Source organism: Cottoperca gobio, chromosome 9, assembly GCF_900634415.1.
Source record: "Cottoperca gobio chromosome 9, fCotGob3.1, whole genome shotgun sequence".
Classification (NCBI taxonomy): domain Eukaryota; kingdom Metazoa; phylum Chordata; class Actinopteri; order Perciformes; family Bovichtidae; genus Cottoperca; species Cottoperca gobio.
In genome coordinates, this window is record NC_041363.1 from 23,442,161 (window position 1) to 23,466,373 (window position 24,213).

The 24,213-nt window shown below is 40.8% G+C and overlaps 3 protein-coding genes across 10 annotated transcripts in view; 1 reads left to right on the plus strand and 2 right to left on the minus strand.

Moving 5' to 3' along the window:
* Positions 1-3,404, minus strand: part of LOC115013881 (protein unc-13 homolog B-like) — a 72,654-nt gene extending 69,250 nt beyond the window's left edge. The window contains exon 1 of the mRNA XM_029440434.1: positions 3,270-3,404. Coding sequence (XP_029296294.1) covers positions 3,270-3,291 — 22 coding nt within the window. The 5' untranslated portion in view covers positions 3,292-3,404. The remainder of the gene's footprint in view (positions 1-3,269) is intronic.
* Positions 3,405-6,843: 3,439 nt separating this feature from the next.
* Positions 6,844-9,866, minus strand: LOC115012956 (proline-rich protein 36-like). 8 transcript variants are annotated; one of them, XM_029438834.1, is made up of 5 exons: positions 9,738-9,866; positions 9,599-9,651; positions 9,444-9,496; positions 7,052-9,410; positions 6,844-6,932 (listed from the first exon to the last, which is right to left on the minus strand). In XM_029438834.1, exons 1-4 carry the CDS (start codon positions 9,752-9,754, stop codon positions 7,077-7,079), a joined length of 2,457 nt encoding a protein of 818 aa, XP_029294694.1. In that variant the 5' UTR covers positions 9,755-9,866; the 3' UTR covers positions 6,844-6,932; positions 7,052-7,076. The 8 variants fall into 8 exon arrangements, with proteins under 8 accessions (XP_029294694.1, XP_029294693.1, XP_029294692.1 ...); XM_029438833.1 differs by having other exon boundaries at positions 7,052-9,212; positions 9,246-9,496; XM_029438832.1 differs by having other exon boundaries at positions 7,052-7,361; positions 7,395-9,496.
* Positions 9,867-12,190: 2,324 nt separating this feature from the next.
* Positions 12,191-24,213, plus strand: part of rusc2 (RUN and SH3 domain containing 2) — a 48,797-nt gene continuing 36,774 nt past the window's right edge. The window contains 1 exon segment of the mRNA XM_029439044.1: positions 12,191-12,359. The gene's annotated coding sequence lies outside the window, so the exon portion shown is untranslated.

Consider the following 24,213-nt stretch of genomic DNA (forward strand, 5'->3'; position numbering starts at 1 on the left):
GACGGATGGCTGACCAATAATTTGCATAGTCCTGGTTGAACAAAGGTGAACTGTTCAGCATAGGTTCACACTGTAGCAATAAGTCAATGAATTAGACTGAAAGAGAGACTAGCAACTAAGTTGGTGCTACTTTGACCGCACGTCACAACTTCTGGTGCCCAACTCTATTTGAAAAATCCCACTGATGGCAGATCTGACTTCAAGAGTTGTGAAGCACAATGTTTCTGATTTACAAATGTTGAGCCAATGAAAGAAACTTTAACGACATTATTCCTCATACCCACACAATGTGAGATATTTGGGATTCAGTGTTTTGCTCAACATGTGGACAAAAAGAGCTGGGAATCAAATCTTCAAACCTACAATTACTGAGCAGCCCACTCTACCAACTGAGCTACAGCTGCCCAGCCTTTTCTCATTCCTGGTATGACAATAAAATGCAGCAAATACAAAATCCATAAAAAAATTAAAAAAGGCAAACTGACAGTCTTTAAACCACATGAACGGCTAGTCCTTTTTTAACTTGAGATGTTAACTTAACTTTCTATATCAAAAATAAATACAACCTCACAAGTTGTATAAGATTGTCAGGTTACTTCCTGGTTTGCTTAGTATATTGTTCTCAAGATAAATGGATCAAATGTATTGCTATAGATGCATCAAGACTCAAGTGTGTGTACAAGATTCACAGGTTTTACTGATACAGGTGAACACAAGCTACACTCCCCATCAATCTCTGTACAGGCTATGAAACAAAAAAAATGTTATATTCCACTTGGCTGCGCCCACTGGGACCCAGCTGTGCCTTACCCCCTCCGTCCCTCCGACCTCAACCCTATCTCATCATTCTGTAATACACGAGTTTGGGGGTGGTGGCCTTCCAGCCTCAGGCAGCACGCACACCCAAGATGAGAAATGGTCAAAAACGATCAGTGAGAAACAATATGCCAGAGGCTGAGAGTTAGAGATAGGCAGACAATAGTTTGATGGGGTGAAAATCAATCAGCATGTCAGTGAAAGAAGAGCAATTTGCAATCTGGAAAGAAGCCAAAATGTTAAATAAACTGGTGGCAGTTTCGGAGGCATCTGTTTAAACAATAAAACAACCTTTCTTGAACTAAACTTTCTGAATATACATGCTCGTTGTCAGCAACAACTTGTGTCTTATTCTTTCAGTTACACACCTGCCTAGGACAAGCACGGCCTCCTGCACTTGAACAGCTGCAGATCAAGTGACACTCTTGAGGGCACCTCGGCAGTACTTGTGGCAGGAGGAAGCAGTATCTCATTCAATTTGACCTCATGTCCACTTACGATCCAGTATCTCTCCTCTACAACAAAAGCAAGTGCCTTTAATATGTATTTTTTATAGATTAATATTTATATTTCAGGAATAAAGAAGCTAATACATTTTTTTGCCAATATTTAATTTAAAAAAAATCAAACACCCTTGTTTACCCCCCGAAAACGTACTATTGTCAGGAGATCGAAGCTTTCCACTGAAACAAATAATATTCATTGAGTAGCAGCGATAATGGCGTTTTTTTCTTTCCCCAACCATTGTCCTAGTTTGATGATATCAATTTCATTAAAAATGTCCCAGTGGAACTTTAGAGTTTCCTGCCTTTAGTCTACAGGGGCAGTCCAGCACACATAAAGGGCTCAATGCAACACATGTCGACCAAAAGTAAGAATGACTTGTTGCTGCTTCAGGATATTACAACCAATAAATACCAACTATTTGACAAGCATAAGGCTCATGTTGTAGCTTCAGTTTAATCCATTAAATATTAACAGCTGAGACTCTTCAGCTTCAGTCATGTCACTAATGCTGGGTACACACTACACGATTCCCCCTTTCCGACAATGGTGAGCAAAACCCTGATATCTTTGATGACTCTAAAGATCCTGTTGTCTGATGTTCCTGTTGTGTGAGGTTTGTTAAATGTTCTTTACATTGCACAATCTGCTTGGAAATCCAATCTGGGCGCATAATTTCAAATTGCAAATATTAAACATGTTCAATATTTACGATTCAATATCCTTTTTGTGTGTGGAGAACCCCGAGGACAGCTGGAAATGATCATTACATTATTTTCTCAATTAATCGTTTGGGCTATAAAATGTCAAAAAAAAGTGAAATATGTCCATCCCAGTTGGTGTCTTCAAATGTCTTGTTTTGTCAGTCCAAGACCCAAAGATATTCACTTTAATATGATGTAAAACAGAGAAAAGCAGGAAATCTCAATATTTGAGTGACTGAAACACCATTTTCTTTGCCATTTTTGCACTTTAACAATTATTCGATTATCAAAATAGTTGGCGATCATTTTTTCCCTAAATAGACTAATCGATCAGTCGACTAATCGTTGCAGCTCTACTCAAAAGTATCTTCAGCATTTCTGTACTGCAATTTCTTGTTACTGTCAGCCAACATATAAAATAGTAAAAATACAATATATCTGTTATAATAATATCGGCTGAATGGTCTAACTTTACTTCCAGGTTGTATATTCCTTTTTTTTCGTTACTATTATTATTATTATTATTATTATTATTATTATTATTATTATTATAGTTGATTCAAGGATTCAACTCTATCTGTTCTAAAACTTAGTAAAACGTATTCTCCAAGTGAACAACTAAAAGGCCAGTTGCACACTCCAAATAGTGTCATTCTATATTCTTTCATATTGAGGGCCCATAACAATTCATACAGCTTTGTTTTAGTCCTTGGTATAACCGTGTTTAACAAGGTACTGTAGTTATCTTATCCAAGAAACTGTAACACAACAAAGAGGTAACCACACTGTAACAAGGGTTACTTCCCACATGGGGTTTAAATCACACATGTTGCTGGGTATCTTAACAGAAACAAAGTAAAGTTTGTTCATTTTATGCATCTCCACTAATTAATGGGATCACCTACATGTACATGGTGGAATGAGGCAGATAAGACTCCATAAACATATACAGTCATATATGGCCTACATAATATTGCCCTTTAGATTTGCTGTAAAATGTAACTTTATACTCTTTATCCCTGTGAGAATAGGCATAGGAATAATATGTGAAGTCGCGGTTTTGCTATATTTGAACAACATTTGCACAGGATTAACTTCGCTTTCTCTCCAGTAAATGATTAAATGCCAGCACAATAGCTGCTCCTTTTGTGGCCATTCTTCAGTTTCTGTATTAATTTCATTAAAAAAAAATGTTCAATTAAAATTAAAAAGAGGACAACCTGCAGCTATGAAGTGAGACCTTACCTCTGACACACAGCAGGGACATTGCAGCGGGATTCTGTGCAACAGTTCCTCCAAAGCCGATGAGCCTTCAGTGAGTTTGCAGCCCAGTTGCCTGTTGCACAGCAGTCATTTAGACTACTCCTAAATAACGTTTACTTTCCGCTTCATCGCACCATGCCTAAACATTGTTTACAGATGTGAGGACAAGGTAGACAATCCAGGGGGTCCTGAGGGTTTAAAGGATAGCTGTCACTGGCAAAGACCGACTAACTACCTACCGGGTGAAATCCGGTAGAGCGAGGCGGCTCTAATGCTGCATTCAAGGGACTGCAGTAAAGATAGGAACTTTTACATACTCAGCAAAAGAACACAGGCGTGCTTCTGCTTATCAGAATGTTGCATTTCGCTTTATCGCTGACATATACAAACTCTATGGTTGCATAAATTGGGATTTGGTTCATTGTTAGGGAAGTAGCATAATGTGAAGTTTACACTTTCTTCCCACCCTCTATTCTTTTGAACAACTAAGTAAACACATGCAGTAAAATGTATGAATATGCTAGATGACAAAGAACATTTTATTAAAAATGTAGACATTGTTTAAAAGTAATGAATCTATCTAAAATAAGGAATCTAAAGTTTAGCCCAGCAATGATGCTTGAAGACAGACTGTTGGAAAAATACATAGCCTACCTAGTTTTGAATTCAAACAAAATTATCCGGAAACTTGGAAGTGTGTGTAGTTTACATAAATCACGTTAATGGGCGAATGTTTTATTTTCTAACCCAATATTCATAAGCAATGCAATTTCTGCCTTTACAGCATCAAATTGATTTATTAGCATATAATTATGAAATTTCTACATCCTCATACTGTACTTGCAATCAACTAACCAAGTTTTATCAACTGCCTGAACCACATCACTGTGACCCTTTGACGAGCAGGAAGAGAATTTTCCATGAAACCTGTATGGCTTATACAAACAGCAGGTTACAACTTAAAACTGATGAATATTGACTAAAAATACAAGGTAAAAAGTCCCCCAAAAACAAGACCCAACAGAGTATATGGCACAAAGAACACCCCTTACAACTTGATGTAAATAAAGTCATTTCCACACCAAATTATTTACATTTTATTTCTCTAAAAACTGTCCTAATACAAGCTTAAAGTTATAGTACAGTACAGTTACAGTAATTAGTGGCTTTAATCTTAAGTGGCAGAAAGAAAGGGCAGAACACATGCAGTTTTCCGTTACATTGGCAGGAACTGACTACAATACACTTACTCTTCAGTTGTAGTCAAATCTTCCTTCAAGTCTATAGTTGAGGCTTTGCCGGGTAGACGGGAAACTGGGTCCGGGGCTGGGGCTTGGTACGGTAGCCGGGAAACTAGGGCTGTGGCTTGGACGGGTAGCCGGGGGCTGGTTGCTCATGTCCCAAATGCCAGGCGTAGAGCCACGATAGAAAGCTGTTGATCAAGATCACCCAATTGATCAATTTCCATATTACATCCACAAGGTCAATGATTCAACATGTTGCAAGTGAGCAGTTCTTAAACTTGCATTGTAAATGCAATTGTAACCTGTCGTCTTACAGTTAAAGCTTGCCTGAAGCTCTCCAATAAGCAGCAGCCATAGCAGCACCTCACTTAAAAAGAAAGACATATCAAAACCACAATCACAGACATTTTAGAAATTCTAAACTGGGCTGGGTTAATTATAAAACCCATGTTCAGAAAAGGGCATTAATTAAAATATTATATATCATTCCAAACGTCCACAGTTGCATTGATTACTGAAATCAAATCAAATCAAATCAAATTTATTTATATAGCCCAATATCACAAATTATACATTTGTCTCAGTGTGCTTTACAGACTGTACAGGTTACGACACCCTCTGTCCTTAGACCCTCGCATCGCACAAGGAAATACATCCTAAAAGAAACCCCAACAATTAAAGGGGGAAAAATGGAAGAAACCTCAAGGAGAGCATGTTGTGTGTACAGGATAAACAACATAGTACAAATACAACATGCCATATGACTGAAAGTATCAACTGAAAGTATCAAATAGAATAACATTTAAAAAGTTAATATTTGTTACACTAATATGTTTTAGGCTGCCAGGGCCAAAGCCATTTCCTACTGCCTAAAACCACCTCTGCATAAAGTGATAAATTGAAACAGATTAAGCTTACATGGCCGTTTATGAAATGACAGATGCTGTAGACACCACCTATCTCACAATCTAGACTAAAGGGAGGGTATTTGACGCATATCTGCAAGTACATGTCTGCACATACAATAAACCATCTGCTGCATGTATATATTTTCTCATTTTCATAACCCAAATTAAAACAATCACGATTAATGTGCTTTATACTTTTTACTGCCTTTACCTTTTTGGCTGCTCAGCTAGAAGGGAGTCTTGGTTTTCATGTCAGGTGGTGTCATCTAGTGGCAGAAAAAAAGTATTTCATACCTTAAAATTGTATAGCTTTTATTTAAACCAGGAGTCTTCAACGTTCACGTGTAGCGTGGAGCAGGGACCCCCTACTGTATTTATTGTTCTGCACTTAAAGTATTGTACCTATTTGAAGCTATTGTACTTGCAAGATTCTTGCTGTTCGGAGTTGTATCCTCATGATTGTTTGCATTTTTTGTAAGTCGCTTTGGATAAAAGCGTCAGCTAAATGAACTAATGTAATGTAGAAGAGGCCCGTGCAATGGGAGAGTTCACCCCTCTTCTTTCCTCCGCTCTGTCTCTGACTGTAGGTGTGTGTCGGGACTCCCGCCCTTCGCGAAACACAGAGGGGGGAATGTTAATGCACAAAGCAAAAAAATTATTGCTTTATCTACAAACAATTTCACGACCTCACTGCAGTACCTCTGCGGACCCCCTGTTGAAGACCATGTAACTTTATTGATCAATGGCTGCAGCAACAGTTGACAAACTAAAAGTTGAACCTTTGTAAATGGGTTGAGAAACATGCAATGTTCTTTTACAGGGCCTGAATCATAGCCTTCAGTCACAAGAGCTCAAACCAGTTGAAAAGCACCATCAACAAAACGGGAGATAGTGTAGATCACCGACTCCGTTGCTTAAATGTGGATGTAGGTTATGCTGGCTAGAGCAAATATGTATGAACAATTCCAGCTGGAGGAGCAGCATGTAAAACACAATGGTTTGCAGTCAAGCAAAGCAAACCCAGCAAGGTATATTCCAAGTCACAGAGTATAAAAACAAAGTGTGCATCGTGGAGTTCTTGTAAAATGTCTGTTTATATTCAGCGTAAAAAAAAAAGTAATGCCCATCATTGAGGTCTAACAAGTGCATATCTTTGCTTAGATTTTCAAAGTTGATTTAAAGCCTGCATTGATTGCAGTCAGGTTTACTAGATTGTAGTCATTTGCTGAAATAATGTGCCCTTTTGAAGTGTGAACCATTGGCTGGAAAGTGTCATTTCACATTTGTCAGCATTCACGAGACAGAAGGGATGCACTAAAGACTGCCCCATAGCATTACTTATTAGGTAACAATAAGAAAAGTAATTAGTAGTAATGACGTAAATAAAAGGATTTCCACACTAAATTAGTATAAAATGCATTTTATTTCTCCAAAGACTGTCAGGGTACAAGCTTGAAGTAATCAAGGCCAATCAGTTGGAACTCCAAGGATATCTGAAATGACAAGTTCAGGAGTAATTAGTGAGTTTACTCTTAAAGTGGTACTACGCAGAAAGGGCAGAACATTTTCAGTTTTCTGTTACATTAGCAGGAACTGACTATAACACACTTACCCACAAGTTGTAGCCAAATCTTCCTTTAAGCCAAATCTTTGTGGCTGGATAAATGAGGATGGGGATGGGGCTTGGACGGGTGGCCGGGAAAGTGGGGCTTGGGCTGGGGGCCGGATAAGAGGGGATGGGGGCTGGATAAGTGGGGATGGGGATGGGGCTTGGAGGGGTGGCCAGGAAAGTGGGGATGGGGCTTGGCCGGGTAGCCGGGAAACTGGGGCTGGGGCTTGGTCGGGTAGCCCGGAAACTGGGGCTGGGGCTTGGTCGGGTAGCCCGGAAACTGGGGCTGGGGCTTGGTCGGGTAGCCCGGAAACTGGGGCTGGGGCTTGGTCGGGTAGCCCGGAAACTGGGGCTGGGGCTTGGGGCTGGATAAGTGAGGATGGGGATGAGGATTTGACGGGTGGCCGGGAAAGTGGGGATGGGGCCTGGCCGGGTTGCTGGGGGACTGGGGCTGGGGGACGGATAAGTGGGGATGGGGGTGGGGCTTGGACGGATGGCCGGGAAAGTGGGTCCGGGGGTGGGGCTCTGACCGGTAGCCGGGAAACTGGGGCTGAGGCTTGGGCAGGTGGCCGGGAAACTGGGGATGGGGCTTGGACAAGTGTTCGGAAACGTGGGGCTGGGGATGGGGCTTGGACAGATGGGCAGGAAAGTGGGTCCGGGGCTGAGGCTCGGACGGGTGGCCGGGAAACTGAATCCGTTGCTGAGGCTCGGACGGGTGGCCGGGAAACTGAATCTGGTGCTGAGGCTTGGCCGGGTGGCCGGGAACGATGATCTGGTGCTGAGGCTCGGCCGGCTGGCCGGGGAAGTGGATCTGATGCTGAGGCTTGGCCGGCTGGCCGGGAACGTGGATCTGGTGTTGAGGCTCGGCCGGGGGAGCGGGTAACTGGGTTTGGGGATGAGCCTTGGATGGATGGTGATGGGGATGGTGCTTGGACGGGTGGCCGTGACTGTGGTGATGGTGATGGCGATGGTGATGGTGCTTGGACGGGTGTCCGGGAAAGTGGTGATGGTGCTTGGACGGGTGGCCGGGAAAGTGGGTCCGGGGCTGAGGCTCTGATGGGTAGCTGGGAAACTGAATCTGTTGCTGAGGCTCGGACGGGTAGCTGGGAAACTGAATCTGTTGCTGAGGCTCGGATGGGTGGCCGGGAAACTGAATCTGGTGCTGAGGCTTGGCCGGGTGGCCGGGAACGATGATCTGGTGCTGAGGCTCGGCCGGCTGGCCGGGGAACTGGATCTGATGCTGAGGCTTGGCCGGCTGGCCGGGAACGTGGATCTGGTGCTGAGGCTCGGCCGGGGGAGCGGGTAACTGGGTTTGGGGATGAGCTTTGGATGGATGGTGATGGGGATGGTGCTTGGACGGGTGGCCGTGGTGATGGTGATGGTGATGGCGATGGTGATGGTGCTTGGACGGGTGTCCGGGAAAGTGGTGATGGTGCTTGGACGGGTGGCCGGGAAAGTGGGTCCGGGGCTGAGGCTCTGATGGGTAGCTGGGAAACTGAATCTGTTGCTGAGGCTCGGACGGGTAGCTGGGAAACTGAATCTGTTGCTGAGGCTCGGATGGGTGGCCGGGAAACTGAATCTGGTGCTGAGGCTTGGCCGGGTGGCCGGGAACGATGATCTGGTGCTGAGGCTCGGCCGGCTGGCCGGGGAACTGGATCTGATGCTGAGGCTTGGCCGGCTGGCCGGGAACGTGGATCTGGTGCTGAGGCTCGGCCGGGGGAGCGGGTAACTGGGTTTGGGGATGAGCCTTGGATGGATGGTGATGGGGATGGTGCTTGGACGGGTGGCCGTGACCGTGACCGTGGTGATGGTGATGGCGATGGTGATGGTGATGGTGCTTGGACGGGTGTCCGGGAAAGTGGTGATGGTGATGGTGATGGTGCTTGGACGGGTGGCCGGGAAAGTGGGTCCGGGGCTGAGGCTCTGACGGATGGCCGGGAAAGTGGGTCCGGGGCTGAAGCTCTGTCGGGTAGCCTGGAAACTGGATCTGGTGCTGAGGCTCGGTCAGGTGACTGGGAAACTGGGTATGGTGCTGGGGCTTGAACAGGTGGCCAGGAAAGTAGGGACGGGGATGGTGCTTGGACAGGTGGCCGGGAAAGGGGGGACGGGGATGGTGCTTGGACGAGTGGCCGGGATAGTGAGTCCGGGACGGGTAGCCGGGAACCTGGGGCTGCAGCTTGGACGGGTAGCCGGGAACCTGGGGCTGCAGCTTGGACGGGTAGCCGGGAACCTGGGGCTGCAGCTTGGACGGGTAGCCGGGAACCTGGGGCTGCAGCTTGGACGGGTAGCCGGGAACCTGGGGCTGCAGCTTGGACGGGTAGCCGGGAACCTGGGGCTGCAGCTTGGACGGGTAGCCGGGAACCTGGGGCTGCAGCTTGGACGGGTAGCCGGGAACCTGGGGCTGGTTGCTCATGTCCCAAATGCCAGGCGTAGAGCCACGATAGAAAGCTGTTGATCAAGAGCACCCAAGTTATCAACTTCAGTTTTACATCCGCAAGTGAGTGGTTCTTGAACTTGCATTGTAAATGCAATTGTAACCTGTCGTCTTACAGTTAAAGCTTGCCTGAAGCTGTCCAATAAGCAGTAGCCATAGAATCACCTCACTAAAAAAAAAAAGACATATCAAAACCACAATCCCAGACATCTTAGAAATTCTAAACAGGTTTATCAGAGAAAGAATCAAAATTACCGCAGAACAAGCCCCATGGCTTCAGCCAGAGATCAGATCAAATACCAACTGAAACGCCTTTCACTGACTTCCACTGACCCGACACGTCTGACTACTTTCCACTGTGGTGCAGTGGTAGGAAAGCTGCAGTGCAATTATTTTAACTTGTTTTGACAGCCAATCACAGCTCTCTGTTTCTAACAGGTTGATTGGAAACAGATGTGAGTAATCAGGCTGGGTTAATCATAAAACACATGTTCAGAAAAGGGCATTCATTTAAATCTAAATATCATTATTTTATCATTCCAAACATCCACAGTTGCATTGATTACCGCAATCATGCCATATGACTTAAAGTATCAAATAGAATAGGCTACCATCTAAAAAGTTAATATTTGTTACACTCTAATATGATTCAGGCTGCCAGGGCCCAAAGCCATTTCCTACTCCCTTTATAATTGTAAAACAAAAACATTTAATAGAGTTATGAGTGTGCAGCGTTCCCTTTCATTAAGGAGCATAATCTTACCATCATCATCCTCTTCACCCATCACCTCAGGATAGTTTATAACTGTCAATCTCCCAACACTGATATGTGAACACTGCCTAAGGAAACAAACAGTTACAAATGTACAGGCTTGACAACAATAACTCAAATGTCAAGACAGCATCTTTTAGAATAAAACAAATTCTATAAATGTATTTCTTATGTATTCTCATGACCTAATACATGACCTCAGTAAGTAATGTATTGGAATAAAGTTGAAAGTATGCTCTTTGGTAAATGCAGTAACATTAGATAACCAACAGATGGAGCTCAGCCTATACAAGGGACAAAAGCCACATTTAAGTATCTGAATGCTACTCATGTATGACTGGCGCAGCAGATGTCTAATCATTGGTACTTCAAGATTCAAAAGTATAAACCAGTGATATATATTTTTTCTAAGGTCAATGATTACATTTATATTTGATTTAAGTTTTCAATAAACCCCTAAATCCGTTTTTGCCTTTATTCCTAATATAGACTGAATGCACTATAAAGGAGACCAGTTCAAAGTAATTTTGGTAATAATGTCTCTCTGGAGCATTACTTGCTCCAAACGACATCTATTGCACGTCTGTGCGTCCTGGGAGAGGGATCCCTCCTCAGTTGCTCTCCCTGAGGTTTCTTCCATTTTTCCCCCTTTAATTATGGGTTTTTTTTTAGGAAGTTTTCTCTTGTGCGATGCGAGGGTCTAAGGACAGAGGGTGTCGTATCCTGTACAGTCTGTAAAGCCCACTGAGACAAATATATAATTTGTGATATTGGGCTATACAAATACATTTGATTTGATTTGATTTGATATTATTATAGGTTGAGCTATCCAGCAATATATAAAGAAGGTCAAATTAGCTTTACCTTTACCAGCTGCAACATTAAAGTAATGTACACAATGATGCATCAATAACTAAATAAAAAAGCCTACAATCCAGTAATGTAATATATATATTTTATATATATATATATTTATTATATATATCATATATATTTATTTGACCATTATGCATAATGAGTACTTTTAGTGTTGGTTCTTTCATTTTATGTTGATGCTAATACTTTTTTGCTTTTACTTAAGTAAACATTTTTAATGCGGGATTTTTAATTGGAACAGAGTATTTTGAGATTGCAGTATTGCTACTTTTACTTACTAAGTAAACATTGGAGTACATTTTCCACCACTGATATGTATGAAGTTTGTGTATGTTTATGTATATGCACATATTTGCCTCATTGTTTTATGATCATGTAAATCACTTTGAAAATGCTTTTGTATGAAATGTTATAGCCACTGGTGGAAGAAGTATTCAGATCCTTTACTTAAGTAAAAGTACTAATACCACACTGTAAAAATACTCTGTTACAAGTAAAAATACTGCATTGAAAATTTTACTAAAGTAAAAGTAAGTATTTTCAGCTAAATGTACTTAAAGTATTCAACGTAAAAGTACCCAAGAAAATCACCCAAAGTTATTCACAATACATTTGAACAATTACTTAAATGTTTATAGATGCCAATTAATTTACTCTTAATCAAATTGATTAATCGACTAATCTGTATAAACTATTGGCTAGTTTAATTTATAACAAAACATCATATTTTCTAAACTCTTTTTTATGCAAAAATCTTAATTTGTAAAGTAACTAGTAACTAAAGCTGTAAAATAAATGTAGTGAAGTAAAAAGTACAATATTTCCTTTTGAATTGTAGTGGAGTAGAAGTGGCATGAAAAGAAAACCTCACATTTCCAGCCTACAGTACAAATACAATCTGAATTGAATATGTACAATAACAAAGATCACTACATAATTTCACTTTTCGTTTCTGAAAAACTATCCTGGTTGAGTTGACAGGCCTAATGAGTGCCAGCCGTCCCACCCAGGGTTAGATAATCCAGTCTGGGACCAAACTGTGACCTCAGGATGACGTGCCGCCCCGGCCCAGCCCATCCTGCGATGCACCGCCGCTGTCTGCCCTGCAGTCTCACCGAGACAACAATATTCCCACACGTCAAGGACTAGCAGAGCCACCAGCTCGGTTTATCTACAGCTCCTAATGCTTTGTATCGAAAACAGACCTATTGCCGACCTACTGCGTCAAGGTGAGTCTGTTTCATTTTTATTTTAGAGGCTAATTCGGCCTGAGTTGGATGAGAAGAGACGGAAGAAAAGGAGAAACGGTTCGTTTGGTAGTATCGCTTCGGAGGCTGAAAAAATGATGCCTCGGTCCGTCTCAACGGGAAAGACACTGCCTCGACTTTCAACCGATATTTTCTTCTCCTAATGGCCATGTCGTCTTTAAAGAGACGTTTAAAAATAAAATATGATGCTAGCTTGCCTAGTAGCGTTATGTATTTTTAACGCAGTGCCACAAAGGCTGCGAAACGGACGGTAACGGTTAAACACTTCATCGGTGTTTCATTGTTTATATGCGGATTAAAAGGCAGTGGAGGCTGGATGGAAATGCATAATTAGTCATTAACAAACAGTCATTATTCGTTCATGATAAACTGGACTGGTTCAACGTTGCCACACCAGCGGCCTGCACCCCAATGTTATCACCATATTGCCCCGTTATCACCAGAAACAACAGCGGTACACAACCAGCGTCAAGTTTGACAAAATAAAGCAATATGATTTCCGCTTAAATTTAGCAAAGTAAAAGCCTGCTGGCGTTGGGAAATGCTTGATTCATAGTTGAGGGTGGAAAAATAATTGTTGTACAACAAAATAAAAAAGAATAATGTGACAGTGACCTCAACATCACTTGGATCAAAACTGAATAATCAAGTTAGGTGTATAATGTATGTAATGCATTTTGAAATACTTAAGCATCTAACAAAGCACAAGTGTCAAACAAATTTCAAAAAGTTTGATGCAAAAGAAAAGTAAAACGTATAGATCTGGAAAAAGGCTACAATGTAGCTCATAGTATCCATTTGCAGCCATGGAGTCACTGAAGGGAAGTGATTTTTGTCGGCGTCACACGCTATTGAAAGCCTTTTTTTTTTTTTTTTTTTTTTCTTCTTCTAGTGGATTCTCCCGGGCTTTTATTTTGAAGGCAGGTTGGCTGTACTTCCTGATGTATTCTGGTTTACGTATGTAGGTTGGTGTTTTGAGGCGCATTACATTCAATATGGTGGGGATGCATAATAGTCTACTGGTTTAAACAGCAATAATACCGTTGTGTCAATAACATTACTGCATTAACCTGAACGTTTTGCTACTTAAATAAATCAATGTGAAATGCATCCTCCCTGTAAATCATCATAGTCATCATGTAATATTTCTTAAGGGAGTGTTCAGTGCTCTCAGTGAAATATTTGTTTATAGTGATGCGTTTATAGGGATTTGGTTGTTTCCTGTGATTTCTCCTATATGTTTCACATAATTATTAGATGAGTGCAGCAGTTATATATTTCTGTTTTCCTTAGTTTGTATCATATTTAACATTAAATAAGAATCCACGCTGGTACAACATGAAGGTTAATTTAGTACAGTAGCTGGTCTACCTGGTCTAACTACTGTACCTGATAGACAACCTGATTGATAATCTCAGGAGGAAAGACTTCATTCAATGGATTATTATCCTCCGGTTATGTAAACTCTTTTTTTTATACCTTGCTCTTTGGTCTCCAGAACATGAGTCTGATTTGTTAACAGACTGAATTAACTTGTCAGCATTTTGGCAACCTGTTTACTTCTGCAGTATAATTACCATCCAGTTCTTACTTTCCCACGAGTCACTGCCTGCAGATAGATGATCTTACAGTGAGTGAAATCGTTATCTTTACTCTAAATGCATAACGTTTGCAAGTAAAAGTTGTTGCAGCATCAGTAGTTGTACCAATAGTGGTAGGCCTAGTCATTTTATGGATAAAGGACTGGGCCTATGAAGTTCTGATAGTTGAGAATAATTTGAATAAAGTTCCTTTTCTCTGATTATTCTCCTGGACCAGTTTAACAAAGTAGTTTGTTGAAAGACAGTAGCTATGCGTCTACTGCAAACATTATGATTTCCTGCAGAGACAAACCCTGATAAATGTATGGCAGACAAATATTCCAATGGATTCTGCCGTTTCATGTTGGCAAAAAAAATCTTTGTGCAAACTCATACCTACATTGAATTAAGCAGAAGTTAATTGAACTCACAGATTAAAGACAGAAAGTGATCAAGGGAGAGATTTAAAGATTAGCAGGCTTAAGAGTGACGTTTGAGGTCACAATATGTTATCCCAAATCAAAACCAGGGCCCAGGCTGTGCCCCTGCTCGTAGGAATAAAACGTCACACTGGGCTTTAATTCTGTAACTTAATGACAATGATGTGTCAGCAGAAGTGCTCTCAGATCACTTTCTTTCAATATACAGATGTGTTTGTTTGGACTCCTTGGTTATCGAGCACCTCTGTCACTAAATCTTAAAGGTCGGTCTCCCGGATTCTGACCGGCAGTCCTCAAACCTGAAGCTGAAGTTATGTAAAATGCAGATTTAAATCTCTACTTTTGACAAGTCTGATGGTCAGTGACAAAAACAAAGACAGCATAGAAATTGTTGCCCCCTTTTTCTTCTTTTTTTTCCTCTAAGTCTAATATAGGTTTGTGAAGTCCTCATGTGTAATAGTGCTGAAACTATTTGTCGATGTATCGCTTACTCGATTCACAATAAAATAAATAATATTTTCATAATCGATTGATTTATTTTTATTATTGTATAATCAATATGTTTTTTTATAAAAGTTCTAAATGGAATATATTTGGTTATCGGATTATTGGTCGTACAAAACAATAAAATTGAAGACTTGAAAACTGCAACTTACATTTTCAAACTGGCCAAAACCAAGTGTAGCAAATCCAGACAACGCAGAATTTGGAACCAGTGAATGTTTGCATTTTTGCTTAATAAATACATTAAACATTATCGCTATTGATTGACAAAAAGTAGCTATTTATTCATACAGACTGTCATCTACAGCAGCTGGATGTTAGCACAGCTTGAAGCACTTGCATGTGTTTTCTGTTTTCTGATGAGACTAATGCTGGATCTGTCTGCGTCACCACTATGTGTTAGAAGGGACCTGTGTGTATTGAGCTGATCATCCTGGCATTTCAAGTTTAAATCCTGAACATCGTGGTCATGCATGTTTTTTTGCACCACAAAAGATTGAGTGTGTCACGCAGCTTCTCTGTGTTCAGCTGCTCTTCCCCGATCTTGGAATGTGTCTCTTTCAATGTGTTATGTAACCAAGTGCTTGCGGAGGCCGGATGTGCATAGTTTCTCTGTGTGTGTTTGCATGTGTGCATTTCATATGTGTGCTGTGATTTCATCTATGGATTGAGTATATCTGATTTGTTAACTCACCGTATGCAGATATCATGCCGGTCCTATTGTGCGTTAACTACAGTCGTTTCCCTGAATAGACTTTTTCAACACTCTTGTTATCTGCAGCTGCACTCAGTGATAACACATTGTCACTTAAATGCTTTGCTTGGCTTGTTTTGAAGGTTGTCCAATGTTGAAGGATTAGATTTCATGATTATTTTTGAGAACTTTTCAAGGCGTGCCAACATTCCGAAAGCCTTTTTTTGTCTAAACTCTCTATTATTGAGGTACTTCAAATTAAAAACAAACAAACATAAAAGCAAGCCACATAATTTATGCTTGTCTACCTCAGAGCTTGGACCGTCCTATTCCCACTGATGCCATTAATGCTATAAATATCTGCAACCATGACATTTAAAAAACTTTATATTATATTGTGTCCACCAAATGATATAGGCTTGCATACTTATTAATACATACTTATTGCAAGGGGAAAAGGCAGGAATGGGACATTAATCTTAATGAAAGTTTATGATAATTCCCGTCATAATGTTTGCCTAAAATCCGTTGTGTTTCCAAGAGAGTCCGTGACCAGAGGGTTGCTGGTTCAACTCCCTTGTAAATAGCACAGTTTCCCTTGAGCAAGGCATTTAACAGGTCCTGTGTATAAAATGAAACACCTCTGTTGAAAATGTCTTACAGAAACTCATGTTGACTTTGAATAACATTAATCTTAGTTGCTGATCATTAAATTACCTTTAAAATATGATTTTTCTTTTTTTTAAATAAGACTTTTAAAAAATTGGCTGTTTGCATTGGATTCAAAATAGGTTTTAAAACTGGTAAGTCAGAGAGTCCTCACAAACGCTTGTGAATCGTATGTAGACTAAGCTCTCACAGTCAAAGAAACCACTGATATTATTCATACAACAGTTTGTCTTCACAACCAAAGACTTAGGGTGGTTTGACCTGGACATGAAACACCTTGTGATGTTGATGCAACATTTCTGTCAGGGGTTTGTAAATGTATTGTCACGGTTAGAAGTAGCGTTAGTTGTCGTTAGTAGTATTAGTCCTGTGTCAAATGTCCTTGTTAGTTTTATCATATTCAGTCAACTTCATCCTGCTTTTTTAGGTAAGTTTTAGTTGGTTGAAAGTCAGGGCATTGAGTCTTATCTTAGTCAAAGAAAACCATAACTACTTTAGTCAATGAAAACATTTTTATCTTTTTAATCATCAGATTATATTGAACATTCCAGTCAATCTAGTCGAGCCAAAATATCATTGTTAACTTTAGCTTAAGTAAGTCACTCCTAGTCCTCCTGACTAGTCACTGTGTGCTGCTGCTGCTGATATGGGAAGAAAACAATCTGTAATAATTTGTCTTTGTTTTTGTCATAAAGAGAGATTTTGGTAAAAGGTTAGGAGTTCCTCAGGCAACCAATCAGGGTCCTTTATGTTTCCAATCAGAGGAAAGGCAATGGCGTCCTTATGCTTTCTAGGGTGTGGGCAGTAATGCAAATCATTGTACTATTACTTTTGTTAAATTAGTACCATTTGCTGCTGATACTATTGATACTTGTACTTGTAATGGAGTATTTTAGTATGAATACATCTTCCGCAGCTGGCTTTGTGATTAAAGCGTTAAAGTGCAAGGACATGACCACGATGTGTGTGTGTCTGTGTTTGGGACTTTTGAGTCACAAAACACACACCCACAGCTTTTACCCCGTAGCTTCTTATGGTGGTTATGTTCCTATCATGGCCCTCCGCCTGCAATAATTCAGCAGTTTAAAGACACCCTGACGACTGTTTGAGAGAGCTGTGAGTGTGTTTATTGCTGCAGCAGATGAATGTTGTGCAGGCCGACTCTGTATTATATGCTCATTTGTCTTACTGTGAAAGAGCACAGAGAGCTTCCGGGACACTATCAATACACTGTTTTCATTGTGCTGGTGGCAGGAATTGAACAACAGTCTGGTAATTACATGATGACTGATAGTTACGCTTTATGCATCAGGGTAGAAATATGGAGGGTGAGGGAGAAGCAAAAAAAAACTCTCCAGCAAGTATAACAAATTTCAATATTTTGATTGTAGTTGAAAAAGTCATAAAAATATAAATCCTTGAAGCCTCAAGTTGAAGTGAATGCATCACTGCTTTCTTATTTGTCTCCACAGACTCCTCTGCTGCCTGTGCAGTTGCACAGTTACTGGCAGAAACATTCAGCTTGATGAGGAGATTAATTCTCCACCCTAGAGGAAAAAAGCAAGATGGACCTTTCCTACGGCAGACATTCAAACTTGTTTAATCAACTAGTCAAGTTGATTATTTATTATAAAAGTAATTTATTAAGCAAAAGCGGAAAACCTTCTCTGGTTCCAGCTCCTCAAACTTGAGACTTCTATCTGTTTATATATATTTTCTGACATTTGTTTAGCTTAAATTACTACTGAGACCGGTGCTTTTAGACTTTTAGACTTTTCCTAATATGACAAGTAATAATGACAAAATGAATGAATAATGTTGATTGTTATTGTCACACTCATGCAACAGTGAACCACAGTTTATTTCATTGAACATAAGTTTGACTACTTCACCTTTCGATATCATGATATTAATTCCGGTATCACCCCCCTCCACTATTTCCTGGACTTTAAGATTGTTTCGTTAAAAATGAACAAATTATGGCCGACATACTACAGTCAAACAGAACTGATATTGTACATGTGACAAGCTTATAAACAGTGAAATAGGATGATGTGTTCAGGCACAACAACATTAAAGGATACTTATAATTTTACTTTGAGTTGGTAACATCCATAATGTCCACCTCAAATCATTTGTGGGTGAAACCAAGCCTGTGGTTGTTGGGTCGGCTCTCCTCTGCTTCCAGTGGAAACAAAATTGAGTTGCCCTTGAGCAAGACATTGAACCTTTCATTGTTCTTGTGGCTCTGTTGGGATGCCTCCTGCTGTTGAAGAACTGTACTCTCTGCTGGAAGTAGACATGAGGTTGTACAATAGTGTCAGTGCCAGTAGGGTATTTCCTACAAACTAACTCTCAAAGGGATTGGGTGTGAAATGCACTGTGGCCACCTACGCTAAAAGTGCTGTGGGATTGTGAGGCGATCACGCTGTAACCGTCTGCACTCCATCTTGGTTGGATATTTGTGTGTGCAGCAGCATGGGAGGAGAGGGATGGAAGGAGGGTAGGAGGACGAGAGGCAGAAGTGGGCTGAGGAAAGACATATTACACTCTGCACACAGTGCATGGAAGAAAAGCAGAGCGAGTAGGGGAGCAGGGATTTAGTAAAGCTGAGGGGGGATGGGAGAGACGAGGGCAAAGCATGATGGATTGAAAGAGGGCTGGAAAGAAAGTGAGAGGTGCTTAGAAATGGACGAAAGAAAGAGGAGAAGAGTGAGAAGCAAAGAGTCAGCACAGAGAGAGAGGGAGAGAGTAGATGGCTGGAAGAAGAGAACTACAGCTTTAGAAACAAGATATTTGCCTCATGGTATTTTGTATTAACAACGCTTGTGTATTTTGTGTAAATGTAAACCTAGATGTGTAGCACAAGTTAGACTTAATTAATCCTTGTGGAGAAATGTGTCCTACCATGGACTCATCTTAATGACTGAGTTTAAGATAAAACTAAAAACTTGCTATAAGGACATAAGACATGCAAACAATCCCATACACTTAATTACATTGAATTTAGTGTGCAATACAACTATCTAATACAACTAGCATTTTATTTTGAAAAAGTCTAATAGAGCTGCTACGATTAGTCAATTAACAGGAAATTAAACTGAATTCATTTAAGGAAGAAAAATGATGATGCCAGACCATGTTTTTCTAAATTCAAATCCTTGGTTCTTAAAAGGACATCTGGTTTGCTGCAGGTTTTACAGAAAATACATCCTATCTGTAGACTATTATTAAAAAAACAAAAGCTATCACGTGTGCTTGTCTTTTAAAATTAAGCTCTCATGCTGTACATTTCCTTATTTGTATTTTAAGCAAACAGCTACTCCCCCTGCTGTGCCTGGATGTCAGCGAACACTAATACCTGTTAGCGGTGGCAGCACACCGGTATACTGTTACACAAGCTTCCATAAGTTCTTCAAGTTAAAGCAGAAAAAAGGGTGTGGAAGGAAACCTTTGCTAAGCCTTTGAGGCAAGCTGGGATCAAGGTCATGTATTCATCTTACGCTCGCTGAGAACACAAAGGTAGTTCAAGCAGATTGACTTGTATGTTCACTGTTGTGACTTTGCAAGGATGGGAACTTTGCTTCAGCTCAGTTTGCATGCGAAGAAAATCCTCATGTTGTGTTAAAAAGCCATCAGCACACTTCCCACCAAAGCCAACCCGGAATCTCATGATGTGAAATGCACCAATGAGGTCAGTCGAGGACGGCGATCGATGGTGTAATTCCACTAATGACTCTACTCCAGTTTGGTCATTTACTGATGATATTGCACTTTAAAAGAAACCATGTTTTTTTTAAATAAACTAAATCCCTTGGCCCAGACCTTTGACCTGTGAAGGAGGCAAAGGGGTGGAAGCGTTTTCCTAATGGAATCAATAAGTTTCATATTTTGTTGTTTTAACGAGGACCTGGACATCAGTTCACATCAGCATATGTATTCAGTGCCACCTGTGAACAACCGTGAAATATCTCCCGACCGATGTGATGGATTGTCATTAAATTTGGTACGGCCATTTATGGTCCCCAGGCAATTCATCATAATGACTCTGATGATCCCATGACTTTCCTCTTCTGCTTCCAGCTGGTCAAAAATGAAGACCTAGTTTGTGACAGAATACCTCTAAAAGTCAGCTGCTCGGCCTGACAAGCTGAGTCATCATGGCCTTTTCCTCCAGTGGCATTTTCAGTCCAAACATAACAAAGTTGTTTATTCATTTTTCATCCATCAACCATTTCTTTTTACAGCCTTACGGGGCTGCTACTGTGCCATAAACCCTAAGCTTGGCTATCTATCTATTAGCATCACAAAAAAACAATGCTGTGTTGCTTTACAGTTCTGTTACAGTTTCTCTCTCTCAAACACACACATGCACACAGCGAGCGCCACGGCTCTCAGTCCTGACAATTGTGCCACTATAATGCATAAAGTTTGCAGGCAGGTCAGGTTCGGGTGGTTGATTAACGCATTTTTTTGCATGTTCAGCAGTGCAGATTGGCTCTCTGTGCTGGTGGGTGTGACTGACCTGTGGCACGCATCTCTAATGAGCACAGTCAGGAGGACTTGCTGTAGCAAAGTTGCATTCTTAACCCTTCAACGTGTGTTTTTCATTAAACGATTGCTGATAAATGAGCATTGGTCTGGTTTGACATACGTGGCTCAGTGTACCGGGACAATAGGTCATTTCCTGGTTGTTTCCTATTTTCTTCCTCTACTTATCAAATCAAATGTATTTATATAGCCCAATATCACAAATTGTACATTTGTCTCAGTGTGCTTTACAGACTGTACAGAATACGACACCCTCTGTCCTTAGACCCTCGCGTTGCACAAGGAGAAACTTCCTAAAAGAAACCCCATAATTAAAGGGGGAAAAATGGAAGAAACCTCAGGGAGAGCAACTGAGGAGGGATCCCTCTCCCAGGACGGACAGACGTGCAATAGATGTCGTGTGTACAGGATAAACAACATAGTACAAATACAACATTTGACAGAAATGATGTGTTGAAAAAGAGAAATTATGGATGAATCCAGGAAAACGTCAAAAAGGCTTCCCGGTGTCCAGCAGGACCAGGTTAGCAGGCGTAGCCACGATTCATGATCCTGACGTAAACTTTATCAGTGGCAACCTGCCACATGACAGACACAGAAACTCCGGGGATGGTACCCCTGATGCTGTGTTAGTAACATACATTTACATAAATGCATACAGATAGAGAGGGAGAGGAGGGAGAAATGTGGAGAGGGTGTCTGCCTCCCGAACACAAACTGGAAGCTGGTTCCACTGGAGAGGAGCTTGATAGCTGAAGGCTCTGGCTCCCATTGTACTCTTAGAGACTCTAGGAACCACAAGTAACCCTGCAGTCTGGGAGCGCAATGCTCTAGTTGGTTTATAAGGTACTATGAGATCTTTAAGATATGCTGGAGCCTGACCATTAATTACTTTGTAAGTCAGGAGAAGGATTTTGAATTCTATTCTGTATTTTACCAGGAGCCAGTGCAGAGCAGCTAATACAGGAGTAATATGATCCCGTTTCCTTGTTCTTGTCAATACACGTGCCGCTGCATTTTGGATCAACTGAAGAGTCTTAAGCGACTTTTTGGGACAACCTGATAACAATGAGTTGCAGTAATCCAGCCTTGAAGAAACAAATGCATGGACTAGTTTTCTGCATCATTTTGAGACAGGATGTGTCTTATTTTTGCAATGTTGCGTAGATGAAAGAAGGCAGTCCTTGAGATTTGTTTTATGTGGGAGTTAAAAGACAGATCCTGATCAAAGATGACGCCAAGATTCCTTACAGTGGTGCTGGAGGCCAAGTTAATGCCATCCAGAGCTTCTATGTCATTAGAAAATGCGTTTCGGAGGCGTTTAGGGCCAAGTATAATAACTTCAGTTTTGTCTGTGTTTAACATCAAAATGTTGCTAGACATCCAAGTTTTTAACCCTAACCCTTAAGGCTTGCTTGAAGTTTAGCCAATTGATTGGTTTCGTCTGGTTTAATTATCTGTCTAGATCTTTTGACACACGGTGTCTTCCTTGCTAGATAAAGAATAACTGCTTAACACATTGTGATTTGTTGAGATGTAGGCAGGCAGTGATGTGAGACGAGTCCAAGGTCCTGAGAAACCTTCAAGGTTATTCAGTTCCTGCATTCCTACTTTTCAGCTATGCCACTCTTTTTGTCAGGCTTCATTTGACACTGCTGTGAGATGCTGAATGTGTGCAACAAACAAAAGCTCTTTTCATTCGGTTAGCAACAACACACACACACACACACACACACACACACACACACACACACACACACACACACACACACACACACACTAAGCCAGTAACTCAACAACCGGAGAGCTACAGACGGTACCACTGGTGCTGGAGACGAGAGAGAAACCGAGAATATCTGAACAGAGGATAAATTAAATGACTTCATTAGTTAAACATATTTTATTGTATAAGCTTAACGTACCAATACTTATAGCTTTAGATTGATAAGAAATAAACTAAGAATTGCAACAAAAAAGAGAAAATTGATTGCTCAGTTTTGTTTTTGAAACTAGACATATAGAGAGTTTTGTTGAAGATGTGTTTAGGTTAGAGTAACTGTTTTAACACCATACACATCTATATATTTCAGTGTAAAACAGATCCTAACTAGCAAGAAAACTGACATTTTGCTTGTTAAAATTCTGTTCTGCTTCCATAGCAGCGGAAATGTTTGCAGCTTGGTTGTTTTTGCTTTCATGAGACAGAAAATGAGGATGCAAGGATTATTTTGGTTCATTTGTCATTTTACTTGTTTATTTCAGGGTTATCATGTGGACCTATCACATGGTTTGAAAAAATCAAAGGAATGATAGAATAAGATATTTTATGTACCACTGACTCACTTCTCCCTTTCCCCTGAGTTACACTGACACACAGAGTTAAGCATGTTTAACTTGATAACTCATTGAATTAGGATAAGTGAACAAACAAAACAACATCCAACAGACATGTCAAATAGAAGGATATTAATGTTAAAATTATTGGTATAATATAATTTTAAACATTTGTAGCTTGAAATGTTTTTGCTTGAAGTTTGACTTTTGTATTTTGGAATATGTCGGCTTTTGTGGCTTCTAAAGTTGTATGTGGTAGATTGCATTCAATATACGTGAGTCCCACTGAGTGTGGACCACATCATCATCGTAATTGTCTCCTTGGCTGCATCGTCTGTCTCTGCCCGGCTAGGGTGTGCCTCCCCTTGGATGCTCTCCTCCCAGGCTCAGATTTATTCGAGTGTGTGTGTGTGTGTGTGTGTGTGTGTGTGTGTGTGTGTGTGTGTGTGTGTGTGTGTGTGTGTGTGTGTGTGTGTGTGTGTGTGTGTGTGTGTGTGTGTGTGTGTGTGTGTGTGTGTGTGTGTGTGTGTGTGTGTGTGTGTGTGTGTGTGTGTGTGTGTGTGTGTGTGTGTGTGTGTGTGTGTGTGTGTGTGTGTGTGTGAGAAATTGGTCAATTTCCCACTCAACCCTCCAAAATGAGAACAATAATGTTGGTTTTCCAAAGAACCCATTAAGAATGTGTTTGTGGAGAAAAATCAAAGCTAATTAGAAGAACCCTCAATGAATCCGTAGTTAAAAGAGTATTGACATGGAGAGAAAACCCTGTCGGCATTTTTCTCTTTTGCTTCTTCTCAGATTCTTTTCTGTTTGAATGGAGAGCAGCAGACGGACCCAGTGTTTATGTTTTTACACTTTGCAATTAGAGCAGAAAAGACATCTTACAACTATAAGCCCAAAAGGCTGGTAAACCTCAAATAAATAACCAGTTAGTTTAACTCTTTCCCCACTCGTACGAGGTGGAGAATATGACCTTTAAATAATAGTTAGTGGTCTGTAAAAGTAGCTGGTTGTTTCTTGAAGCTTAAAGGCCTCAAAGATTATGT

Excerpts from the sequence above, each read along its gene's own strand:
- LOC115012956 (XM_029438831.1), bottom strand. Across the intron at positions 9,497-9,598 it reads GCTTCAGGCAAGCTTTAACT|CTTTCTATCGTGGCTCTACG; the intron begins GTAAGACGACAG and ends CTTGATCAACAG.